This window comes from Struthio camelus, chromosome 23 (genome assembly GCF_040807025.1).
Source record: "Struthio camelus isolate bStrCam1 chromosome 23, bStrCam1.hap1, whole genome shotgun sequence".
NCBI lineage: Eukaryota > Metazoa > Chordata > Aves > Struthioniformes > Struthionidae > Struthio > Struthio camelus.
Window position 1 is genome coordinate 6,024,188 of NC_090964.1, and position 23,216 is coordinate 6,047,403.

The following is a 23,216-nucleotide window of genomic DNA, read 5'->3' on the forward strand; positions in this document are numbered from 1 at the left end:
CCGCGACGCCCACACACCCGCTCCCACCAACCGCAGCAGACGCAAAGCGAAGCAAACGCTTCCCGTACACGAGCCTCGGCGTAAGTCAATCCTGCAGCGAGGAGCAGGCTGTCCTGCAGCGCCGAGCCAAGGCACACCCCTGCGTTGCAACACAGCCCTAAAGATAGCGACCGTCCCCCTACAAGCCCGGCGAGCGCCTTGAACCCTGCAGCACCTACGCTCTCCCTGCCCCACAGCTCTCAAGAGCCACCGCTGAGGTTGCAAAGGCGCCAGCCGACCTCAGAAAGAGGGGAAGGCAGAAGTCCCCGCTTTGGCACGCTTCACGAGCTAGCGAGCCGGTTTGCCGAGTGCCCCACGTGCTGCTGTAGGCTGCACGGCAGCGATATTCAGGAAGAGAAGAGGAGATTCCAGGAACCGCCGAGGAGGCTCAGCCATGCCGCATGCTCCTCTGGTTGCAACATCAGCACAACGTGCCGCCGTCTAAAAGGAGATGTGGTGAGATAAATACCCCTGTTTGTACAAGAGGGCGGTGGAGACGGCACAGAAAGTCAATAGCAAGATTTTGAGCGCGGCCAGACTGAAGGCAGCATTGATCCGTGCTCGGGCAGGTATCGACAGGAGGGAGGAGTCCCCGGCGCTCCCGGCAGCCTGCTGCTGGGAGGTGCACGGAGGCACCGCGTCTGGCTCCGGAAAGGGCCTCAGAGGGCACAGCCAGCATCTCTGCGAGAGGGGAAACAGCGCGGCAGCTGCAAAATCCCCAGGCCAAGGACAGCAGAGTCCACGCACCACCCCGGCGAGCTGCAAGCGCCAACCACCTCCGGGAAATAAGCGCTAGAGCCGCATGTCAAAACACGAGCCGCGCAGCCTTCACGCCGAGGGACAGCCAGCACCGCTCGCTGCGCAGCCGGGGCAGACGGCCCCGCGAGACGCGCTTTAAGATCCCCCTGCAAAAGCCAAAACAGAAGCCAGCCGCTTAACGCGCCCAGCGGCGCTCACCCCGCGCGGGGCCGCGCCAGCGCCCGGGACGCAACCTCTCGGCTGCCCCTCGCGCGAGGTGCGGGCTGGCGGCCTCTGGAGGGACCCGCGTCCCCAAGGCTGCGCCCACCTTCTCCCCACTACGGGGAAACCCCCCAAGCGCCAGGGCCGGGCGGCCGCCCACCCGCGCAGGCGGTGGCCGGAGCGGCCCCAGCCGCGTTATGCAACGCTACAGGCGGCAGATTACCCCGCGCGGCCACTACCGGATTCTTCACCCCGCGACGCCCGGCGCAGCGGGTCGCCCGGCGAGGGGAGGCGGCCGCGGGCTCAATGCTGAGTAACGGCCCGCGGCGCGGGGCTCCCACCCCACTGGGGCACAGGCGGGACCCCGCGGCCGCCCCGGCCTGACCCCGCCGGCACCCCCAGCGCGTCCCGCTTCCCCCCCGGCCCCGCGCCGAGCTGGGCCCCGCTTCGGCCCCCAGCTCCAGGTGCCCCCAGCACCGCCGTGTCCCCCCACGCCCAGCGCACCCCTCACCCCACGTCCTTCCCCCCCAGCCCCATCCAGCCCCCGACCCCACTCAGCACCCCACTGCTGCCCCCACTCCCAGCCTGACCCCACCGAAGACCCCCCCAGCCCCAGAGCACCCCACATCTCCCAGAACCCCCCCTGCCCCACACCCAGCCTGGCCCCACTGGGGGGGGCCCCCAGGATCCCCCAGCCCACGTGACCCCATAACCTCCCCCCACCCCACACCCATCCTGACCCCACCGTGCCCCCCCGTAGGCAGCCTGGCCCCACTGGGGGCCCCCCCAAGCCAGAGCACCCCCACTCCCAGCCTGACCCCCTGCGCCCCCCAACCCCCCCTGCGCCAGAGCACCCCACTTCCCCCCTCACCCCCCCGCCCCACGCCCAGCCTGGCCCCACTGCGGCCCCAGGGTCCCCCCAGGCCCCCGCCGCCCCCGGCTCACCCGGGCCGGGCCCCGCCGGGCTCCGCTGCGCTCCGCGCTGCCCTCCACCTGCACCGCCTGGCCCCGCCCCTTCTGACGTCAGCCCGCGCGCCCCGCCCCCCCGCGCCGCTGGCCGCGCCCACTGGCTGCCGGCACCGCCTGTCAGCCGGTCGCGGGGCGGGGCCGGCGGCGGCGCTGCAGTGGGCGGGGCGGGCAGGTGGCGGCGTGACGTCACGGGGGCTCGGAGGAGGCGGGGCTCGGGGGGGCACCCTACGGGGTGGCGCGGGGTGCATGACATCACGGCGAGCGCTGCCGCGACGTCACCACTCCGTATAAGGAGCACCTGCTCCCTGCAGGTTCCCCAGGGCCCTCTGAGCGCCCAGAAGTATCCGGGGCCCTTCCAGGGGGAGGGATCTTTTTTTTTGGGGGGGGGGGAGGTGCAGAAAACAAAAGAATTAAGCCCAAAATAGCCGCGCTGTGCCGGGGCGAGCGAGGCGGTGAGAGAGGAACGCGCGCCGGCCGGAGCGGCTGCTCTGCGCCCGCCCAGCCGAGGCGCGGCCGCGCTGCTGGGGCGCCCGGTCACGCCTTTCGGAGCTTCGCCTCCGCGCGCCTCTTTCTCCGCCGCTCGGCTCAAAGGCCGAGAAAGCGATCGCCTCCTTTGGCTGCCGGATTTGGTGGCAAACGGTTGCCCGTGCCCCCTTCTTCGGTCGGTTTCTCACCCAGCAGATGAGCCGCGTTTCGTTCCTCCCCCCAAATCGGGGCCTTTTCCCCAAGCAGCCGCCGCCAGCCGGCGCGACCTCCCGGCCTCCTCCAGCCGCTTTCGGCGCCGTCGGGGGCCAGCGAGGCCTCCCCGCGGCCTCCGCGCTTATCAGCGCCGCGCACCAGCCTCGCCGGCAGCTGAGTCACGGCGGTGCCGGGCAGGACGGCTCCGGAAACGGGCCCGGCACGCGGGAGACACCCCGGCCCGGCGGGAGGCCTCAGGGTAGCAAGAGGGGCCAGCGAGAGAGGACGCTCACGCTCGTGACACGGATGCTTTTATCCAGCTCCCAGCATCTCTCTTGCCAAGTCGCCGGGAAGCAGCTCTGCTCCGGCGCCTGCTTCTCCCTCCCGCGCCGGCGAGCACCACCCGCCGCCCCCGGGTGCCGCAGGGTCTCCGAGCTGTCGCCCTCCCCGAACGCTGAACCGGCATCACAAGCCTTTTTCTTCCGAGGGCGCGACGAGTTACGCATCCCACTTCGGCTTCCCGGCTCCTGCGGCAGTGTGATTACTCGCCAGGAACTTTTGGGGCAAAACAGGCAGAATAGAGGCTTTTTTTTTCTCTCCTCCCCCCCACACATTTTTATTGGTTATTTTTTAGGGAGGGGGAAAAGCTTTCGCTCCTGGTCGCGTTGGATCAAGACAACGGATGGGGCCGACTCGGCGGGCCGGTGGGAAAGCCGCCGCTCGCACCCAGCGCCCCACCTGCCCTTGGCAGCGCCGCCGCCACGTGAGAAGCCTGTCCGGGGCCGATAAGGGCCCGGCCGGCGGCGCGCGGGGCCGGCGGCATCGCCGGAGCCTCTCGCCTCTCTTGGGAGGCCGCCCGCGCGGCCAGGCCGGCCCGAAGGCGTCCCTTATCCCCGGCAGCCGGGGCCCGGGGACACGCCTGGGCTATCGCCGGGGCGCAGGCGGCTCGGCGGGCCCCGCTCCGGGCGATACGGGAGCAGCAGCCCCGCGGCACCCCACCTTGGGGACACCCGGCGTCCCCATCGCCTCGCCGCGGAGGTGGCTGGTGCCACCTAACGGCGGCCGCCCTCTCTCAAGGGACACCCGCGTCCCTTCGCCGCTGGCCTCCCCCAGGCGCTCCAGTACGCCCAGTACTCCCAGTAACACCCACCTGCCCTGGCTCTGGGCCACTTGTGAGGTGCTGGCAGGGCCCAGGGCCACCGCAGTGCCGCTGCCCTGCTGTCCCCAGAGAGGGCAAAGACCTCAGCAGACGCCCCCAAGTTTGGGGACGGGACCGACCCCGCCGCAGGCTCCGAGTCTTGACCCCAGTTCTCCGAGCAATCGGGATCGCGGCGGAGGAAGAGGGGCCCCTCGCCCCCCTCCCCGTCCCGTGGGGTGCACCCAGGGCGCGTGGACCCCCGGAGCAGCGTCGCAGGACTGTCACCTCTCCCGAGTCCCCTGGACAGGAGGAGGAGGAACGGGCACGGGCTGCTGCACGGCGACAAAAAAACTTGAATAAAAGCCCCCAGCTCTGCTCCTACTCCTCGTGATCCGCACGGAGCCGAAACGCTCCCGGAAACCCAGCGGAAATGAACGGTCGGAGCCAGCACGAGCGAGAGGGAACAGCTCAGCTCCATCCGGCGACGGGGTGCTCAGGAGGGCTCGTCCCCTGTCCCCCCCGGCCTCTCCCGGCGATCCCGCGGAGAGGAGGGGGCTTGGAAGGAGGGAGCAGCCAGCGCTCCGGCCGGCAGCCGGGTGGGAAGCGGGGAGCCCCCGGCTAATGCGATGAGACGGGCAGGAATCGGTAAGCCATTAAGCCGCCACAAAGCCCCTCGCGTTCTGGCCCCGTTCTCACCGATTTCTGCTCACATCTGCTCCCGGGGTTATTTTTAACCGGGTATTAAGGACTTCAGGGGGTTCTTAAGGAGGCAGAGGTGGCGAAGGGCAGGCGCTGCCTGCCACCCCTGAGCAGGAGCGGCGGTGCGCACCCCTAGATGTGCCCGATAAGACACAGACACCAGCCCCACGTCACGTGGCGGGGGACAGGACCCCACGGGACCACCCTCTGCTCTGCACCCAGCTCGGCTTTGCAGAGGGTCAGGGTCAGCGCGTCGTTCCCAGGAGCCTGCTGCCGCTGCGGAAAGGTTGCAGTCGAAAAACAGCTTGGAGGAACGACAGTCGTACAGCCCGCTAGGGGCAAGGCTGGGAAGGGACACGGGCCACGCGGGAGCCTCGCACAGAGGGATGCTGGCAGGGATATAAAAAATAGAGTGAGCTTTATTAGTGTCGAGTAAAGTGCGACCCTCAGCTTAGTTTTACACTCAGAAGCCAGGTAAATGGCAAGAAAAAAGTTCAGGCCAGAACTGGAAGGCAAGGGGGGAAAAAAAAAAAAAAATCTACATCATGAAAGGACCCCAAGCAAGGTGATGATAAAAGGATACAAAAACTGTACAAAGGTCTTAAAAAAAAAAAAAAAAAAGAAACCAAGAGATAAATTATTTACAGTTCAAATTGATTACAAGTAACAGGAGGCTGAAGGCTCACGAGCATCTGCAGGCCAAGAGAGCAAGAAAAGAAGGGCTGACACCATATGCATGCCCCGAACTGGCATTTCGGCATCCAACGCAGCGGTGACAAGTTACGGTCTGGATGCAAAGGGCAGCATCTATTAACGGCTTGGCTTGTCCTCCGACATGAAGCTCTGCTCCGAAACGGGAGTTGCGCTGGGGTGCAGCATCGCCCTTGCGGCTGCCTGGCTGGGACGTGAATTCATCATGATTTCCAGCTGACCGAAAGAGCAAAGGCTGGAAAGATATTTAGGGATTGAGGAGCTCGGCCCCTTAGCTGGGCCCTTCTGCTAAAATGAGCAGAGACTAAATGGTAACGGATAGTCTCTGGAGATAACACGGAGGTGCCGAGATGCTCAGCACAGGCTGTGTTTCAGCCTGGTGGGTGCTCTCAGGGAGGCGCCGGTGTTGGTCTGCTCAGGAGTTAAGGGCTGGTAACTGGGGCGAGCAGCGCATTCTCAATGGCAGTGACCCTCATCGCAGGTCTGGGGCAAGAAGTGAGTCCTGCAGCTGGAAGACCCTCAGCACCAAGCAGTTTTCCACAGCACTCTCTCAGTAACTCCAGATGAAATCTGCTCTGGTTACAGATATGGACAATTTTTCCTGCCAGTGCCTCCAACTCCTCGGAGAGATCCAAGCTGAACTATGTTCTTCCAACTCATGACCCACAAGCAACACAGATTCTAGAGCCGAAATGTAGTTGCAGCTCTACTGCAAGCGCATGAGCCAGAGGAGCCCAGCTTCATCTCCCACTGAGGAACTGTTTCTAAAGTGATTATGAAAGGGGACAATAGGAAATATTCATCGCTGGCACCACAGCTGACATGATCAGGACCCACAGGGGCATGTTTCAGACTGACACCCTGACTCACCCTAATTCTGCACTGGAATTGCTCCTTGGACCTGTGTATATGAAATGGGCAGCAGGCCTGAGAACTGACCTGTTAGCGCTAGAGGCAGCAAAGCTACAGCCTGGCTGAATCTTTTCTCATATAAGGAAAGTCCTTCCCAGGCTCAGATCTTCTGAAGGAAGCCCTGAACCATTCTAGGTTTTTTTGCAATGACACTGTGCAACTCCCTGTTTCCTTGTACCTCTGTCTTTGCTGTCATCCTCATTGGCACACAAGGCTAAAAGGAATTTAACAAGGAAAAAAAAAGACAGCCTAGCCTCAAGCTGCCCTGAGAACAGGTCACCCACCAACCTCTCCAAGAGCAAACTGATCTGGAAAAAAAGCTGCTGATGGAAAAGTGTGTAGAAGGGAAAAGGGTGGGCAAAGGGATGGGGGAAGAGCTTTGCCAATTTTCTGGATCCAATTAGCCAAAAATAATTGCAAGGCTCAGCCTGAGCCCAGCACTGGGCCAGGACCACTTTCCTTGCTGAGATACTTTGCATCAACACACATCAGAGCCCCATTATGCTAGAAAACAAGCTGCAGAGCTCTACATCAGCTCAGACCTCCTGGATTTCCCCTTTGGTTCATGCTCTGGGTTCACTGCATGGTTCTGGCAGGCCAGCGGCCTTGGGGAATTGTACCCACTGCGCTCTCAGCTGGAGACAGGCTGGAGCCACATGGCTTCGATCCATTCTCCCATCTACTCTGTGGGAACATGGATCAAGTTTGTAGCTCAGGCCTGTTTCAGATCACCTTCCCAGCTTGGTGCAGGTTGTGTTTGAGGAACCTCAGCACGGATTCTTTCACTGACCTTTGCACAACTCTGGGTGTAGGCCAGCAGCGTGTGACTGAGGGGGCTGCTCCCCCATGTGCCTTAGCTTGTTAGCAAGGCCACTGAGACCGCTGGTGGTGAATGGTGCTGTTCCGAAGAGCACAGCCCCTCACAGAGGGGGAAGAGGCTGCATTGTCCTGGGACACAGCCACGAAAGCACTGCAGAGCCCTCTTGACACCTTGGCCTGTGGAGCTGGCAAAGAGAGGGCTACTGCCTCTCGGCCTTGACATGGTCTCCAATCATCCTCCTGTGGTACGTGGCCAAGAAGATGTCGTTGTCTCGGGGGCAGTCGTAATGGCAGGAGCACATCTTGATGAACATCATCTTCCGCTGGAAGAAGTCCCCCTCGGGGCAGCGGAACTCCACCTCCACGGTGCTGGTGACGTATGGGGTGCAGCAGCGGCCGTCCGTGCAGCTCCCGCAGAACTTGGGCCGGTAGGAACGGCTGCTGGTGCAGCCCGAGAACTCAAAGTGGAGGCTCTGGCGTGGCTTTGGGGTCCGCACACACTTCTTCCCCTTCTAGGGAGAGGGCAGGGTGAACAAGAATGCAAGAATCAGACAAAAGGTCCATCTAGCCCTGTGCCCTGTCTCCATCCCTGGGCCTTGGGGCACACAGGAAAAGGGGAAGAGCAGGGCAAACCTTGTGGGACAAGCTCATGCCTTACAGGTATCTAACTAAGCCTTCCCTGGCATTCGCTGTGTTGTGTTCCCTCCTCTCTCCCCAAACCAGTACCTTGGTTTTCTCCATAGGGAAATCGCAGGGCCGGACCATGCAGAGCCGAGTCTCCTTCTCCAGGCGGCACTGGGGGTTGTCGTTGGTTACTCGGGCAGAGATGCCCATCCCACAGCTCTTGGAGCAAGCGCTCCAATCAGTGGTCTGCACTAAGCAGTTCTCCTGCAGGTTATTCAGCTCCGGCTTTTGTGCTGGAGTCTCCCTGAAAACTGAGCCACACAGAGGAGACACAAGGCAAGGGTCAGGGCTTGAGACAGAGCATGGCACAAAACCGGTCCGTGGGGCTGGACCATGGGGCTGCTCCCAACTTGGCCTAACTCTTCACAGACAGCAGCAAAGGACAACAGGAGACATCGATCAAAGATGCAACAGAGAGCCCCAATCCGAAGGCAGTTTGGCCTTATCTCCTATCCCCTAGCAAACAACTCCCACCCAACATGCTGATCACCTGCTCCTGTGCCTCCCCAGCCCTGTCCCGTCTGCCTCTCGCTCACCTGCCATGGCTGTTTCAAAGCGGTTTTCCTCACTGCCCTCCTCACAGATCCACTCCTCGCAGCACTTATTGCGAAACTTCACCCGCCGGGGGTTGGGGCATTCGGGGGATGGCAGCCTCAGGTCATCGGAGCACAGAGGGATGCAGCCAATGGCCCCGTCCATGCAGATGCACTGCAGCTTGCACGTGGGCTGGAAGCTCTCCCCGTTGTGGTAGATCTTGCCCAGCAGGTCACAAGTTGCCCCCTCGTGAGCTGCAGGAAAGGGGCAGAGGAGGAGAAGTTGAGAAAATAGCATGGGGCCAACAGCACGGCCTCTGCCTCCTGGGGCTACTTAGCCTCCTGATGTCCCCACAAGGGGCAAACACCCATATGCAGCCTCTCCTCGACTCTGTGATCCCAGTGGTGGATGCAGCAAAAGTTAGCGCATTTAGTATTAGGCTCCCTGGACCCCAGGGTATTCCTGACATTGATTTTTGGAAGTTGGCTTCAGCCATGCCAGAACTCCCAGAGTGCACTAGCGAAATCTCTTCTCCACTTGGATGAACTGCGAAGTTGGACTTTCTCTTTACAGCCTTTCAGCTTATAACCAGCCTGTTCCTGAGTCAGAGTTCTCCCTGCCAGACTCAATAAGCGCCCCTGGTCAGTGAGGTTGTGCAAGACGCATTCCTGACACAACGCATGAACCTGCGGCTTTGTTCCTAGTTATTCCTACTAGACCAAAAGGCAACATTCTTCTGCGAGCAGTTGGTTTCCCACATGTTTAAAGGTGACCTACAAAAGGAAAAACAACACATTGGGTTTATGACCTTTCTGGCTTCTCTGCGATACACAAATCTCTTCTTCCTTCCAGTCACAACTTTTTCTATTCCTGTCTGCTCAAGCACTCTGATCTCCAGATCTCTCATCTGCAGCCCTCCTCTGAGTCTTTCAGTCCTTCCCTATAAAACTTAAATGAGCAAAATGGAAACACAGTACCTTACACATAGGACCAATCCTTAGTCTGCAGGTGTGAACAATGCTCAAAAGTTTGTAATTCTGCATTGGCCAAAAGTTTTCTAGTGGAACACTTTGCCAGCAGAAAACTCTTACTTGGTTAAGAGTCTCCCAGGCCCATATCAATTTCATCAACTTTTTCAATGGGAAAATACTGAACCATTTTAATTTGATATCAAAAGTTTCCTTTACACGCTTAACAATAGCTCACACCAAAACCAAAAATATTGCTGGACAGAACGCATAGCGGGAAACATTTTTATACACTATAATCATCAAAATGAAACATTTTGATATACTCAAAGTGCAAAGTTCTGACCAATCCAAACAAGTATTCCAGGTAATTCATGGAAAAATTTGAGGTTATTTTTCCCCTCTCTTCAGCCTGAAATGAAATGTCAAAATCTCAGAGCTGTTCACAGGACAGCTTCTGGACAGCTCTAGTCGGCTGCCTCTTTCTGCATTTCTGACCCTTAAAAACAAAAAAAAATCGAAGTAAACTTCCATTGGGAAGTTACCAAAATGAGGGATTCTTGGCTGCTTGTGAAGGCTTACCAGGAAACCTGATCTATTTTCTCCTAGCCCTTCTTGCCCATGGCCTGGAACATTGTCTCAGGCAGAAAGCGTTTGGACCAAACAACAAGCGAGAGCTTAATTTCTTTCCACCTAGTCCTTGAGGGGACACAAATCCTTCCGGTCTGCTAATGCCTTGTTTCTAACCAGAGTTGGATCTCAACTTGCAACTCTTTTCAGTGCCATTGGTATAAAAATACTCCTGCTGTTCTTACTTGGAAGTTTCCTCACTTTTTCCATCAAAGTGGAAGCTGTCCACTTTCCTTCTACATGGCCATTCATACATATTTTTAAACCTTCTTTCACTGTTTTTTAGCCCAAGTCCTTGAACTGATCATGCCGTTCCCTCAGAAGCACTCCTCCCCACCCAAGGAATGGCAGCCTGCTCTGGGTTTTTATTATGTTTTCAAAATCCAATCATTCAGTCATGCTTTTCATTACCTTAACAATGACTTCACTTTCCTGTTGACCTGATCCAATTAAAGCACCAAAATGGATTGCACTAGCGGAGTGAGAGGGCTCTTTATTTACCATCTCCGTTTGGCACCACGGGCATCTCCTGCCTCCCGACACCAGTTCCAGCCAAGGAGACTTTTGCCCTCCTCTGCAAGGAATACGACAGAGCTCAAGCGATCGGCTCCGGCTGCTCAGCTCTGAAAGCTCCCTGCACCCACCCAGACGACCCTACTCCTGTGGACTCTCGCCCTTCAGAGTTACCTGGAGATCTTCCCCATCTTTCTGATACTCTGAGGTCTCCACAGAGGAATTCTTCCCTTGCTGCAGTATATAAAGTGCTATGTATTGTGTTAATGTTAAACATATTTTCACTCTGACGCTTCTCTTCTGATACTGCCTTCAGGCTGGTACCCAGTCTACAAGCTTTCCCCTTGACATGTTAACACCTCTTTGTTCCTTTCTGCTCCCATCATATTTTTCTCGTGTGGATACCAGTAAGCCCTCTTTTCTCCCTTCACAAAAACTGATCTGTCCCTTCGTTCTACCCATCACTACATTCTCAGCATCCTTTACCGCCTCCAAAATCCCCCATTTTTCAAGAAATCAAGGTGAACATTACAAAAATATCACCCAAGGACATTACAACCCAAACCCTCAGTTCAGTATAGGGAGATATTCTGGTCTATACAAGTGGATCAGAAATTTTGCCATGAAAATCTTAATTTCTCTTTTCAAGGCTGAAAGGACAATTGTGATCTTCAGCTCTGATTTTCCACATAACAGAGACCAAAGAATCTCACTCAAAAATCTTTGCATCAAACCCGTACCTCATAGTGAATGACACGCTTTTTAGAAAGGTGTCCGGTCCTCACGTGGACTCTTCAAAAAGCAGATTCCTCTACACTCCTGATTAAAGTGTTCCAACGATTTAGCTGCCTTTACTATGACAAACATCTACCCCAGTTCCAGTCTTAATTAGCTTACAGTTGCTGGATATTATTACACCTGCACACTCCTTACTAAGCTTCAATCATCAGCTCTTAGGTGTATCAATTCCTACAGAAAGTAATGGGAAGCTCGTGCAATGGCCTCTAAAGGTCACAATAACTTGAAGAAGGAAAATTAAACAGATTAACAGATAACTAAGCAACAAAAGTCAAAAAAAATTTTTATTTTCTGACTGAAAAGAAGCCCCAGAATTAATTTAGAGAAAACAGGTTTGCATTTGTAGTTACCTGACTCAATAATTCTCATTTCCTACATACACACTACTTTGCAAATGAATTGTTTACCTGTTTCTACCCACATGCTAAAGCCAGAAATATGGGTATGCCTCTTGCACGTAAGCAGTTGAGTGCAAAATGCCAGTCTCCAGTGCAATGCAATGAGATTTCGGGTGAGATTTTAAAAGCAAGATTTTAAAAGCAGCAGTCCTTTACAATAAAAATCCAAACTGCTGACATTCACCCCCAGGCACTACAGGGTTAGAGGATCTCCCGCAACAGTGTCACAGGGATAAAGGGGAGTCCCAATCTCCCATATGTGCCTTTGGAAACACCCTTCACTACAGAAGAAAATACTTTGTGTGTGCATCAGTATGAGAGCATCTGCTGGCTCACAGGGGTGGCACAGACCTCTCAATGTGCCACTGGATGAATCTCTCTGAGTTTAAACACGGCGAGAAATTCTGCCAACGCTGTGGGTTTTCTGGGAGGTCTACAGGCACAGGACCAAAGGGGCTGCAAGCAAACCGCACAAAAACAAAACGCACAGCTCTCACCTAAGCAGATCCCGCTGCCTCTGTGGATTTTGGAGAAGTCGCAGTAGAGTCCCTTGTGATGATCACAGGGTTTCTGAAGGGAGCAGAGCTCGCCCAGCTGCCTGGCGCACACCTTGCAGCAACCGCAGGCATCCAACACGTGGCTGGTGCCAGCAGGACACTGCAGAGGCTGGGAGGGACACTGGCAGGGATACGTGCAGGCCTGCGCTTCTACCTGGAGGGCACACAAGCCATGGAGAGAATGAGCCTCCCACAAGCCAACCAGGCAGAGACATGAAAAACATGAATCCGTTTCCAGCACAGTCACCCCGTCATCTCCAAGACCATCCCTAGCAGAGCATGAAGATCTACTTCTCCCTCCACCAAAGAGCCCTGTGGCAGAGGCCTGTGCATGCAGCTCCTCAGGACTCACATGACTAATCTTTTTCTCATCCCTAACTCATCTGGAGCTCAAGGAATAAAGATGCCTCCAGGAAACAGGGCCAAAACAAACAGGACAAGCAGTAGCTTGGAGCCCCTTGCACGGCTCAGCCCTCCTCTTCCCTGGAAGCAATACTATAGTAATTATTAATAAGCAATCCCCAACTTTTACATAGCCCTATTCAGGAAAAAAACATCAAAGCACTCTGCAGTAGCATCATAACACCCAGGCTGAAGATGGAAAAAGCAAGACACACAGAGAAGCAACTTGCCCAAAATCAGCCAGCAGGACTTCGACAGAGCTGAAAACCACACCAAAGCCTCTCAAGTCCCATTTCATCTCCTGTACCTCATGCTTTCTTCAGTAATTCCAGAGATGTGCCCTCTTCCCCTCCCTTTTCTGGGGAACGTAACATAACGAACCTTCCTTGGGACCTTGCAAATCGACAGCTGGGGCCCTTGGGACCCAGCAGTCCCAAGCTACAGCTTGGTAGTGTTTCAGTAGTGCTGGTCACCTCCTAAAATACACCCTTGGCTTTTATGCCCTTCAGATACTAAACAGGGGTAAGACTATGTCTGAAGGAGGGTCACCTTCTCTGGAAAAAGTAGGATGCTTCAAACGCTGCCACTGGTTTAGTAAGTGGCATCCTTGTCCAGAACCAGCTTGGAACGGATATATCAGCCTCAGCTCTGGATGTATCCAGATTTGGGCAAGATGGAAAACCACAACTGTTAAAGGTGCACAGCACACGCTCTCTAAAGATCCTCTTACATCTCCTCTGAGAGAATCAGGGTGCTAATCCTAACCCAGATTCCCATTCAGCTTCTGCTCATTCAAACTCTCCATGTAGTTTCAGAGGGGTGGAAGGGCACTACTCCGATTCCCAGCGCTCCCAGGCTGTGCCCTGCTAGACACAGGCCAGCTCCCCCCCCCCCAGGGTGGCTGCTGGTGCAGGGCTGATACGATCTCTGCCTGTAGATTATGGCAGGTGACACCTGCAAAACACTTTGAGATCCTGTATTGCTGCGAGTCCCTGCACAACACACGCATCCATGCTCAGAAGTGCAGTGTGAAAGGGAAAGTGCCCGACAGGGCAAACACGCTGCGGCTCCCCTGCCAGACCTGGCTGCTGCCACCCAGGAAGAAGGATTGCAGAGCTGCAGCTGGAGAAAGCCTGGGGGAGGGTGAGAGGGGAACACCTGGAATAGAGAGATCCAGGAGGCAAAAGAAAAAGAAAAAAAAAGAAAAAAAAAGAAAAAATCTTGCTACAGCTCTGTTTGCACTTGTTATATCCTATCCAGCCCTCGCCTGATGAAACAGTTACCTTGGATATTGTGTTTTATCAGCAAAAACAGTAGTAAAACTCTTCCAGCTCTTTTGACTGTTGCTCGAAACAGCTGTTCTAACTTTAGCTCACGTGGGGTAAGAAGCTCTTTTTGTAACAATCAGCACACTATGGCATAGGACAGGGAGCAGCCTAAATCTTTGCTCACAAGACCTCCCAGAGTTTTACCATGTTCAGGAGGAATCAGTATAATTCCCCTTGAAAACTCCTAGCTCAAAGTTTTCAGACATAAGCCCCTACTGCCTGTAGCCCAGCTGTCCTCGACTGCAGTCCTAGGACCACTTGCTGGGAGCTGGCATGTCACATGGATCTCTCCCCAGCTGCTACAGTGCATTAAAAGATGCTAAAAATACAGAAATGCTTTTCTGCTGGTTTTCATGTAAGCAACTGCTGCAGCTGCCAAGGGGACATGCTATTCAGCCATGAACGAAGGGGGTGGCGGGTACATGAGTTCCTAAAAGGGGCAAAGCCTTTCTAATGTGGGACCTGTATTAAGATGCAGTCCCCACACTGAAAAAAACAACAACAACGAGCATTTTCCAGCTCAGTGTTAGCCACGTGCCATATAAAGAAACCTTCCCAAAACGTCTCTCCTACTGGAGAAAACAAATGAAAACAACCTCTGTCAGGATAACATAGAACGCATGAGAATTAAACTCAGCTGAGTTTTCTCTCTCACCTTTATTTATCACTAGTGGTGCTGTTCATTTCCTTTAAGGACTCACCCAAAGAAACTAGGCCACCTGGTTTCACCTTGTTTATAGTCAGCTTCACTTCCTCATATTACAGCTACTTTCAGCGCATGAACATCTCTGTTGTGGTCTCAGATGCACCACAGACCTGCTGGGTGCCTTTATATCCCTGCCTCTTCTGTGCCTCATTTCCCCCATCCGCAAGCAACAGCGTGGCTTCAAAGGCCCAATTCATCCACGTTTGCAGGGCTCTTTAATGTTTGGAGATCTGAAAAATCTATCAGCTCAGATACGCCTCTTTCCATTGCCCAGTCCACCTGGCCCCAGGACGCGTCGGGACTCCTGTTCGCTTGAGCAAAGTCAGCTCTTGCTACTTATAACTCCTGCTCCTCTCACTGGCCCAAGCGAGCAAAGAATGAGCTGAAACCTCTTTTGGCCTCGTGCACTCTCAGCACTGAATAACCGGCTGGCAAGAGCAACTTCTTGAGCAGAGAGCCGGCGTAGAACCGACTTCAGTCTAGAGTGCTGAAGGAGCACCCTCCGCCCTGCATTATTTTCAAGGACTGCTTCTAGGAGTTGTTCAATGCAGTGAAGGAGCTGCCCAGAACATCCCGAACAACAGCAGGGGCTCACATCCAGGGCTTTGCTACAGACCCCTACGTAACACAAGGGCTGACATTTCCGCATAATATGCCACAGCCCCGGGGGCAGAGGGAATCTACTTAGAAGTGTCTATCCCTAAAATTACGCTCTTCCACTCTCCACTAAGCAGGGTCTGTACATTAGATTCCCTATAGGCTCGATCTTGTTTCTGTCGAGGTTAACCGAATACTTCCACCAGCCTCAAGAGCAGCAGAACAGGACCAGCTCAGCGGATCAAGGCTATAGATTTAAGAAAGGGCTAAAGCCTGGAATATTCCTCTCCCTGCTCCTGGCTTTGCTGGCAGCTCTCATACTGATCACGAGCATCACGCGTGAATCTGCCCAAGCCGCGGCTGGAGCAAACACAGCCTGACTAGAGGACTCCCATCTCTCTGCTCCACACGATCCCCCCCCACTGACTCCCCGGTCCCATCTGTTCAGCTGACAAGTCAAAACAAGCTGTCTCCCGACTGCCTGCACCGCAGGCTGAAACCCAACTACCTGGAGCAGGGGGGGGGGGGGGAAAGCTGAGCATGTTCTTTCTGCTTCACATTCATATCAGCCTCTCCCCACTACGCCCTCGTGAAGGCACGAGTGGGGGACACGAGCTCGCATCTCTGTGGCTGCAGGGGTCCGGTGGCACAGTCAGGGAGGAGTTCTTATTTCTGATCCCTCACCCAGGTCCATACGAGCCCAGGGAAGCAGCTAACAGGGCCAAACTAAAGAGGACTTTTAAAATGCACTGGGGCCCATGACTGCCTTGAAAAGGGGCTGGGAAAGGAGTGCTGTGAAGCTGAGCTAACTGTTTGCCAAGAGCTTTGGCAGCCAGGGGTTAATGCTGCGAGGTAAAGGTAATAGAATAAATACATAATTGGTCCTCTTTGGCACTCCAGGACTGGCAGTGCATAACGCAGTCAAAACACAGCTATTCACGTACTCCAAACACCAAACTACCACGGCTCATACCTGCTCCCTCCACCACGGGACCTCCAGGCACCGCCCCAACGCTGCTGCCGTACATTGTGCAACAGCCTATTGCGAGAGATATGAACCATTACTCCATTTCGCACATAGAGAACCGAGATGCGGAGATGACCTGACTTGCCCAGGTTGTAAGAGCTGTGCAGAGCTAAAAATAACGCCCAGGAATCCTGCTTCTGCTCTCACCTCTGAACAACGTGGGAGGCTGGTTCGGGAGTAACAGCTCTCGTTCCCTTGCTCTATCCACTAAACACGACTTCCCTCTCAGAGCTGGGAATAGGAGAAGAAAGTCAAAAGTCCCGTTTCAAAGCATTCAGCAGAGTCAGGAGGAAAAAAAAAATGACCTCATTTTGGATAAAGTGTCACAGTGATGAGATTCACTGCTATCATTTATAATGCTAGCATGATGCTGCCAGTGCTGGGTCAGTGCAAGAAACCAGAAAACCATCCCAAATCCCAGGAACTACCCTGACATCACTGCAGCGTTAGACGCGCAGAACACGCTTCCTGGCAGAAAAGGGGCCGGCGCATTTCAGCATGCCGCGAGGAACCAAACAGATCCCACCAGCCAGCAATTTATCGCATGTATCAGCCCAATAAGCCTCACTCAGCGTAGCAGCTCACAGTGCGAATCTCGACTTCTTCACTGATCCAAAAGGCACTTACCGCAATTCAGATCTTATATCAACAGATACATTAATGACTGCAACAATGTTCCTGCTATTATTGGTACTGCAGTAGCAGACAGAAGTCCTGAGCAGAATCAGAGCAGCTCTGTGCAAGTACTTGTACTAGCACACAGGCAGACACAAACCCCAAACAAGAGAGGCTGCAGTTTAATCTCCTCCTCAGGATCACCGTTTCTGAGAACAAATGGGTGGGTGGGTTCAGTGGCAGCTGGCGGAGGATGGTGATGGTGAGGAACTGGGAGATGAGATTTTTATTCTTTACAGTGCCATAAACCTGGTGACTTCACCTCTCTCCGTTTTCTTCTTCCCTCTCGTAAACCAGGGCTGGCTTCTAACTCACCAGAGCAAAGCGAAACAAAATCCATTCACGGGTGCCAAGGGCTTTGAGATCCTCAGATGACAGGCGGGACGCACGGTGCAGCTCTGAGCGTGCTTTGGTTACCCAGTGCCTCTGCACTGCTCTGCTAAAGCCAAACTTCTCTCAAAACCCCTCGGAGGCAGGTGGCAGCTGGGGGAGTTACTCAGCCCAAAGCACTCGCATGCATCAAAGCGAGAAGCTGCAATGCTCAGCCAGCAAACAGAGCTGCTGCAGTGCAATACGTACCCAGCCAGGTGCAAAGAGGAGGAGGAACAGGGTCCAGGTCATGGTCCCCAAGCTGCCGGACATCCCGAGTAAAGGGAAGGGGGGATTCAGGCTGCCGACTGACTCGCTCACTCTCTCTAACTCCCTTTCTCCTTCAGAGTTTCTTGTCTCTCTTTGGAGAAAGTTGCACACCAACTCCTCTTTAAATAGCCTCCTGGAGGGGGCGTGCCCTGCCTTTGAGTGACAATCTGGAAAGCAACCCAAAATGGGATGCAACAGAAAGCATCCACATTCCAGGGAACATGAGCAGATTCCTGTGGCCCTGGTGGTTACGGGGCTGCCGGTGGAGCCCGCAGCTCGCTTACATTCCACGTGGGTAAATCAAATCCCAGTAAAAAGCTCCAGAAGGATTATCATCCTTTTTTAATTCTTCCCTCTTTAACTCCAAAAGTATGAAGCCTGGAACAGCTTCCTTGACTCCTCTTTCCCTACCTACATCCATTCCTTTTTGGCTGCAAGAGCTGAGGACTTAAATAAGCACAGCAGCACAGCTTTGTGATGCTTTCCCCCCCCCCCCTTTGAACAGGAGGGAGAGATGGAAAGTTTAGCACTGTTGGGAGCAATTAGGTACCACAACTGCCTGCGCATCAGCAGCGCTCACAGTGCTGCCAGCTCTAAGAAATGAAAGCTTCATGACTACAGAGACTGATGTCTGGACTCCCACATCGTGGAGCTGCTTGTTTTCTGAGGCCATGAAAAGCTACAGGGTGAAGGTTGTTAAAGGACAGCAGTTCCCCACAGTGTTTTATTTGCACCTCAAAATCGATGCAGGGTGTCACACATTCATATCCCAAGGCATTATCTTTTCTGTTTGCTGCCAAAATACATAACCAGGCTCCTACACAGCCAGGAATTCATTAGAAAGACCTTTATAATAGGAAAAAAGGGTTGTTTTTTTTTTTTTTTAATATAAAAAAGAGTCATTTTGTTTATTCCAAGGAGCAAGCAGAACGCTGTCACGAAACTGAGTGCAGCAGAGGGCACTCTTAGTCCTTGCTGGCCTGGGGTGGGAACGGGACAGGACGGAGCCATGCCTTCGAGTCCGGGACCTTCCCAGGGTCAAAGCATTGTAACAGCTGCATCTTCGCCTTCCTGCAGCTCCAGGTACAGCGCGTGGGGCAGAAGCGTGCGCAGAGTGCACTGAGCCCCTACCGCATCCAAGCGGAGCGTGCTGGGAAGTGGGAAGGGAGGCGAGGAAAAACATAGGAAGCGCGCAGGGAGTCATTTGCATTCAGCCTCCTGCCTCCAAGTGCTGGGCTTGTTACCTGAGAATCAGGCCCCGCATTTTATTCGGGTCCTTTTAGGTCCTGATGCAACACCAGCTGAGCTTCCACTCTTCCCATGCCTCTGTTTGTCCGCTGCTGAAAGCGAACAATTCTCCTTTAATTAATCAGCACTTGGGAAGCCCCTTGGGATTGGGGGCTGGAAAGCATTAGCACAGCACAAATCACCTCATATGCACCTCCTTCTTTTCCTCTTCAATAAGATGAGGGATTTCACAACCATTTCCATAACAGCTACCTCTGATGTCACAACGAAGGATTATGTCTCCACACAAAAGATTTAATATACTGGAGGTGGCATAAACATCCAATGCCCTAGAGCAGTTAGGAGCTAAAGGCAATCTGCCTGGATACAGATTCCTTGCCTTTTTGGAAGGCTTGGCACTTTAAGCTGTGTTGTTGCCTAAAATTAGCTGCTCACATTTTGCCAGGCATTTTCCCACTGCTCATAAAATGAGACAGGGATAAAGTGCTACACACCTCTGCTCTCGCTTTCCCACACAGCAAGGGTATAAACCACAGCTGAATTCCAAACCACGTGGGGCGCTTGAAGGTGTTATATTTGTGTCTTTTAAAAAGGAGAGTGTTTAATGCATGGCTCAATTCACACATCGTTCCTTGTCTGAGAAGCAGCAGTTGGACCTTGAGCCACGATCTTCCCAGTTCTGCTTCTAACATAAACCTGCTGCACGACCTTGAATGAACTGTTTAACCACAATCATAATACTCACTTACCTGTCAGGAGTTTTGTGGGGAAAATAAACCAGCATTATGATGGCTTGGTTAAGTTTCTACCTAAAACAACAAAAATAAAGGATAATTCGATTATAAAAAAATCCTTATCAAGCTGCTCATCATCCATCTGGATGCCTTCAGCTTTCCAGGCTGGTAGCAAAGGGAAATACTGAGTTGCAGTCCTGCTTATCCTAAAAACCACCTTAGCTCTGCTGTTGCCTGCCAGTTTTCTTCCCCACCTTGCTAAGAGATGAGTGGCTGGATCCATCCTAGCTCCTCTGCTAGATAACAGAGCCAACACCCTGCCCCAGTCTCTTCACTGCAAAGTGCCAGGAGCATCCAATTAAGGGTTTCTGGGGGTGGAGGAACCCACCTTACCTCTCATGGCCTGGAGGAAGCCTGCCATAAAGGCAATAAACCTAGACTAAGTCACAGTTAGGAGAGAATATCTTTTAGACTGAGTAAGATACATGAATTATTTGGGCCCTCAAAATTCATGAGTGGCATCCCCTTTCCTGGAAACGAACCAGAAGAAAAGCCCAGCCAGATAAGCTCTACCTTCTTCAAGTAGCAGGACATGAAGGGCAAGTGCTAGCTGGAGATTCTTGTCTTCTGGGAGCCCCATACACTCATGGAGCAAGTTTTTCTTGGGCCATTGGGACAACTAAAACTACTCCTAGTGCTAACAACTAACTGTTCCCCCCTAGTGGGCAAACCGCTTGCCACGAACCAGGAGAAGAACATGAAGGTTCAGCGCTCATAAAGATCAAAGGGAGGGAACACCCTAGTTAATGCCGATTTGTGTCTCTTCTTTTTGCCTGAGCTCTTCCAAGTGACGGAATAAAGATGTCAACCCCGCTTAAAATCTCCCCCAAGCAAAGAATACTGGGCGTTTAATTCACCTTATTACGTTCTTCTGGGTTCACTTACCAGGTACAGCCAACGGCTTTCCTGAATTTGTATTAATTAAAAAAAAGAAGACATGTAGATAATTGCTAAAAATCATGTAACACTGAGGAATAAAACTCATGCAAATGAACACACAGTTTTTTGGCTCAGCGTGATCTCTGCCAGCACAGGCAGCATGCTAAAGGAAACCAGGCTCATCCTGTCCTCAATCAATTCAAAGCTGTCCCCCGCCTCATAGCTGCTTAGTGGTCCATACGACATGCTGGTGGCTGTCAGGGCAGCTCTTTGCAGGAACGTTTCCATTCTTGCAGCTGTCCAGCCTTAGCAAAAGTTACTGTCTGACTAGATCACAGGCAATCATTCTAAGTTGGCCCACTGGCATTATACAAAACATAAATTTGGCCCAGCAGAAATGGTGAGTTTCATCTAGCTAGATGGTCCGAAACACGTGAGTTTTGTTTCACCGTTCCTTAGCCAACTAGTGATGCATCCTGCTCACGTGCTCAGGTTAAACTGATTGCCAGATCTGGGGCCAAGAAGGAGTCCTGTCCCCTGCTTTTTTGCCTTCTTGTATAGTCTGGGGATGAGATGCGTGTCGTAAGATTGGGCACTTTCACCCAGCTTCCTCCCTGCTGTTAAGAAGGCTGCAAGATGTAAGCGACACTGTTTATTTCTCTGTGGTATAACACTACAAAAGAAAAAACCCTTCAACATTTATCAAGGCCTTGAATTTGCTGTGAGGTTTGGAAAGAGTTCTGCAGGTTCATGTGCTTTGGAGTAGAAAGGGAGAGGGGCCTCTGAAGGCTTTTGGCTAACATGGTTGCCTGAGACTTACTGGCTGAGATGGTCTCTTCCAGACCTGTGTTCCAGTTCAAGTTCAGTGCTAATTCAGCCTCGGTCTAGAGGAGCGTTTGGGATCAGATCCATCCCACCATCAGATCCATCCCACCCACTGCTGCATACGAATCGGCTGCATCATGAGGTTAGCTGCTGTAAGTTGTCAATAGAGCTCAGCAGAGGGTAAATACAGCAGTATATCTGCCTCCAATCTGGATGGGAAAGGCTACCCTGCCCTACGGACGGAAAGGGCAGGAAAAGCCACCCCCTTCCACTTCAGCACAGCCTTGGGATGAAATCCTGACTGCACAGGCAACACCCACTGGCTTCAGCAGAGCGAGGATTGCCCTCTCGGCCTGGGCTTGCCAGATCCCGGAGCCCGAGGGCACACTATCCTGCCCATCTTTTGGGGGAGTTAAGCACAGAACAGATTTTGTTCCTGGCTGCAGAGTTCACTAATGAAGCCTACAGTTATTTTAGTACCGGGAGGGAACACTCCATTGTATTTGAAGATTTATTGTGAAATCAAGGTCTATCAAGGGGCGCCAGGCTTGCGATGGGTGGGGTGCCTGTTTATGTCCTTATAAAGGAAGTAAATACATAAAAACATGCTTGGCATCAAAAGTTCATAAAGAGCCAGTGCTTAGATACAGAGCTTGCCAGCAAAAGCACACATTCTCGTCTGGAAAAAATGCCCCCCTGGAGCCTGATCCTTGCAGGAGGCAAACAGCCAGTTCTGTGGCTTACTGAAGGGTATGCAACCAAGGGCACTCAGAGAGGCTACCAGGAAAGAAATTAAACCCTATTCATCAAGGCATAGGATTCCTGTTCCAGAGCAGGGGAAACAGCATGAAAGTCGATGCTTCTGAGGGCTGAGAAGCCTTCCCAAAGCTGAACACCACAGGTATCGAGTTCTTTGCAAAAACTAGGCCTTAGTTTTGGAAGGGAAGCGCTTGACAGTCTTCTCCCTCCTTCTCACTCTGTTTTTGTTCTGGTGAGAAGTCTGGCTAGTCTCTCCAACACAGGGCACCTTAGCCAGATGTGAGGCTTTCAGGCTAGCTAAGACCCATGTAATTATCTACCCTGACTTGCGTAACACAGGCAGGAGGATTTTGCCCAAATAACAAAGATCGTGCAACAAGAGCTTCTGTGGCCAGTTTCTATGCTCTGTCTCCTGGCAGGCTGCAGCCAGCTCTGAATCTGCCAAAGCTGCCACCTTCCCAAGCGTTCCTAGTTTTCTTGAAGGATCCCAGACATGGCAGGGCTGAAACATTTGTCAGCAGCTGCTGCAGGCAGATGACATATTTCTTTATCCAGGGCAGAAGTTCATGGACTGGACCCTGGACTAGAGCTCTGGGGAGCCTGCCCCAGCTCTCAGCCCTGCTGCAGACTGTGTATGACACCCAGGCATGCTGCATCAGCTGTGGCTGCAGCCCCATCAAACAGCCATCCCAGGAAGGGCTGTGAGCACAGCTTTTGCCCTGACCTGACCGTGCCTCAAGGCAGCATGCACCCGCCTGTGGGCAAACTCAGCACCAGGTATGCTTGGGCGGAGGGCTACCCAGGACCCCTGGGGCTCAGCCTCCAGGTTATTGGTCCAGACAGAGGATCAGGCCTTAGGGCAGCGCAGACAAAGCTATCAGCAATCTCTCTGCGCCTTGAGGCTTGTCAAGGTGGAACAACGACATACCTGTTACCTGCAGACAAGCACAGGTCTCCACATGGAAGCATAATAATCAGTGATCTTCTGAGACCCCTGCCAACTACAAAATGTGGGTATGAATGTGAATCACCATCACAGCCAGGAACATTTGTGCCTAGGCCTCGGCTTGCACAGAACAACTGCAGGAGGGACAGGTCCTGGGAGGAAAATCAGCTGTACCCACCTGTGAAATGGATGCTTCCTTGGGGTTTTTCCACTTCTTAGTTTGCAGCATGCTTAATTATCCTGAAAGAAAACTGCAGAGAGGGAGGGTGCATTTAATCAGACTTTGAGCAGGCTCATTCAAGGAGGCCTGCCGATCTAACATACTCTTCTGGTGCACATCTCCAACATACCTGAGCGTCATCCCATCCTTTATGGGATTTGATC

At 53.4% G+C, this 23,216-nt stretch overlaps 2 protein-coding genes across 12 annotated transcripts in view; both read right to left on the minus strand.

The window, feature by feature from the left end:
• The window catches only part of EPB41 (erythrocyte membrane protein band 4.1), a 97,428-nt gene extending 95,409 nt beyond the window's left edge, over positions 1–2,019 (minus strand). For 10 of the 11 annotated variants that reach the window (XM_068917799.1, XM_068917805.1, XM_068917798.1 and 7 more), the window contains exon 1: positions 1,945–2,018. The gene's annotated coding sequence lies outside the window, so the exon portion shown is untranslated. Of the gene's footprint in view, positions 1–1,944 lie in introns of all 11 variants that reach the window. The other variant, XM_068917801.1, reaches the window with a different exon arrangement.
• A 2,865-nt stretch (positions 2,020–4,884) lies between these two features.
• On the minus strand, positions 4,885–17,474 carry LOC104139579 (CCN family member 2). Its single transcript, XM_009667788.2, has 5 exons — positions 17,322–17,474; positions 11,948–12,161; positions 8,146–8,397; positions 7,652–7,860; positions 4,885–7,437 (listed from the first exon to the last, which is right to left on the minus strand). Exons 1-5 carry the CDS (start codon positions 17,382–17,384, stop codon positions 7,126–7,128), a joined length of 1,050 nt encoding a protein of 349 aa, XP_009666083.2. The 5' UTR covers positions 17,385–17,474; the 3' UTR covers positions 4,885–7,125.
• Between the last annotated feature and the right edge of the window lie 5,742 nt (positions 17,475–23,216).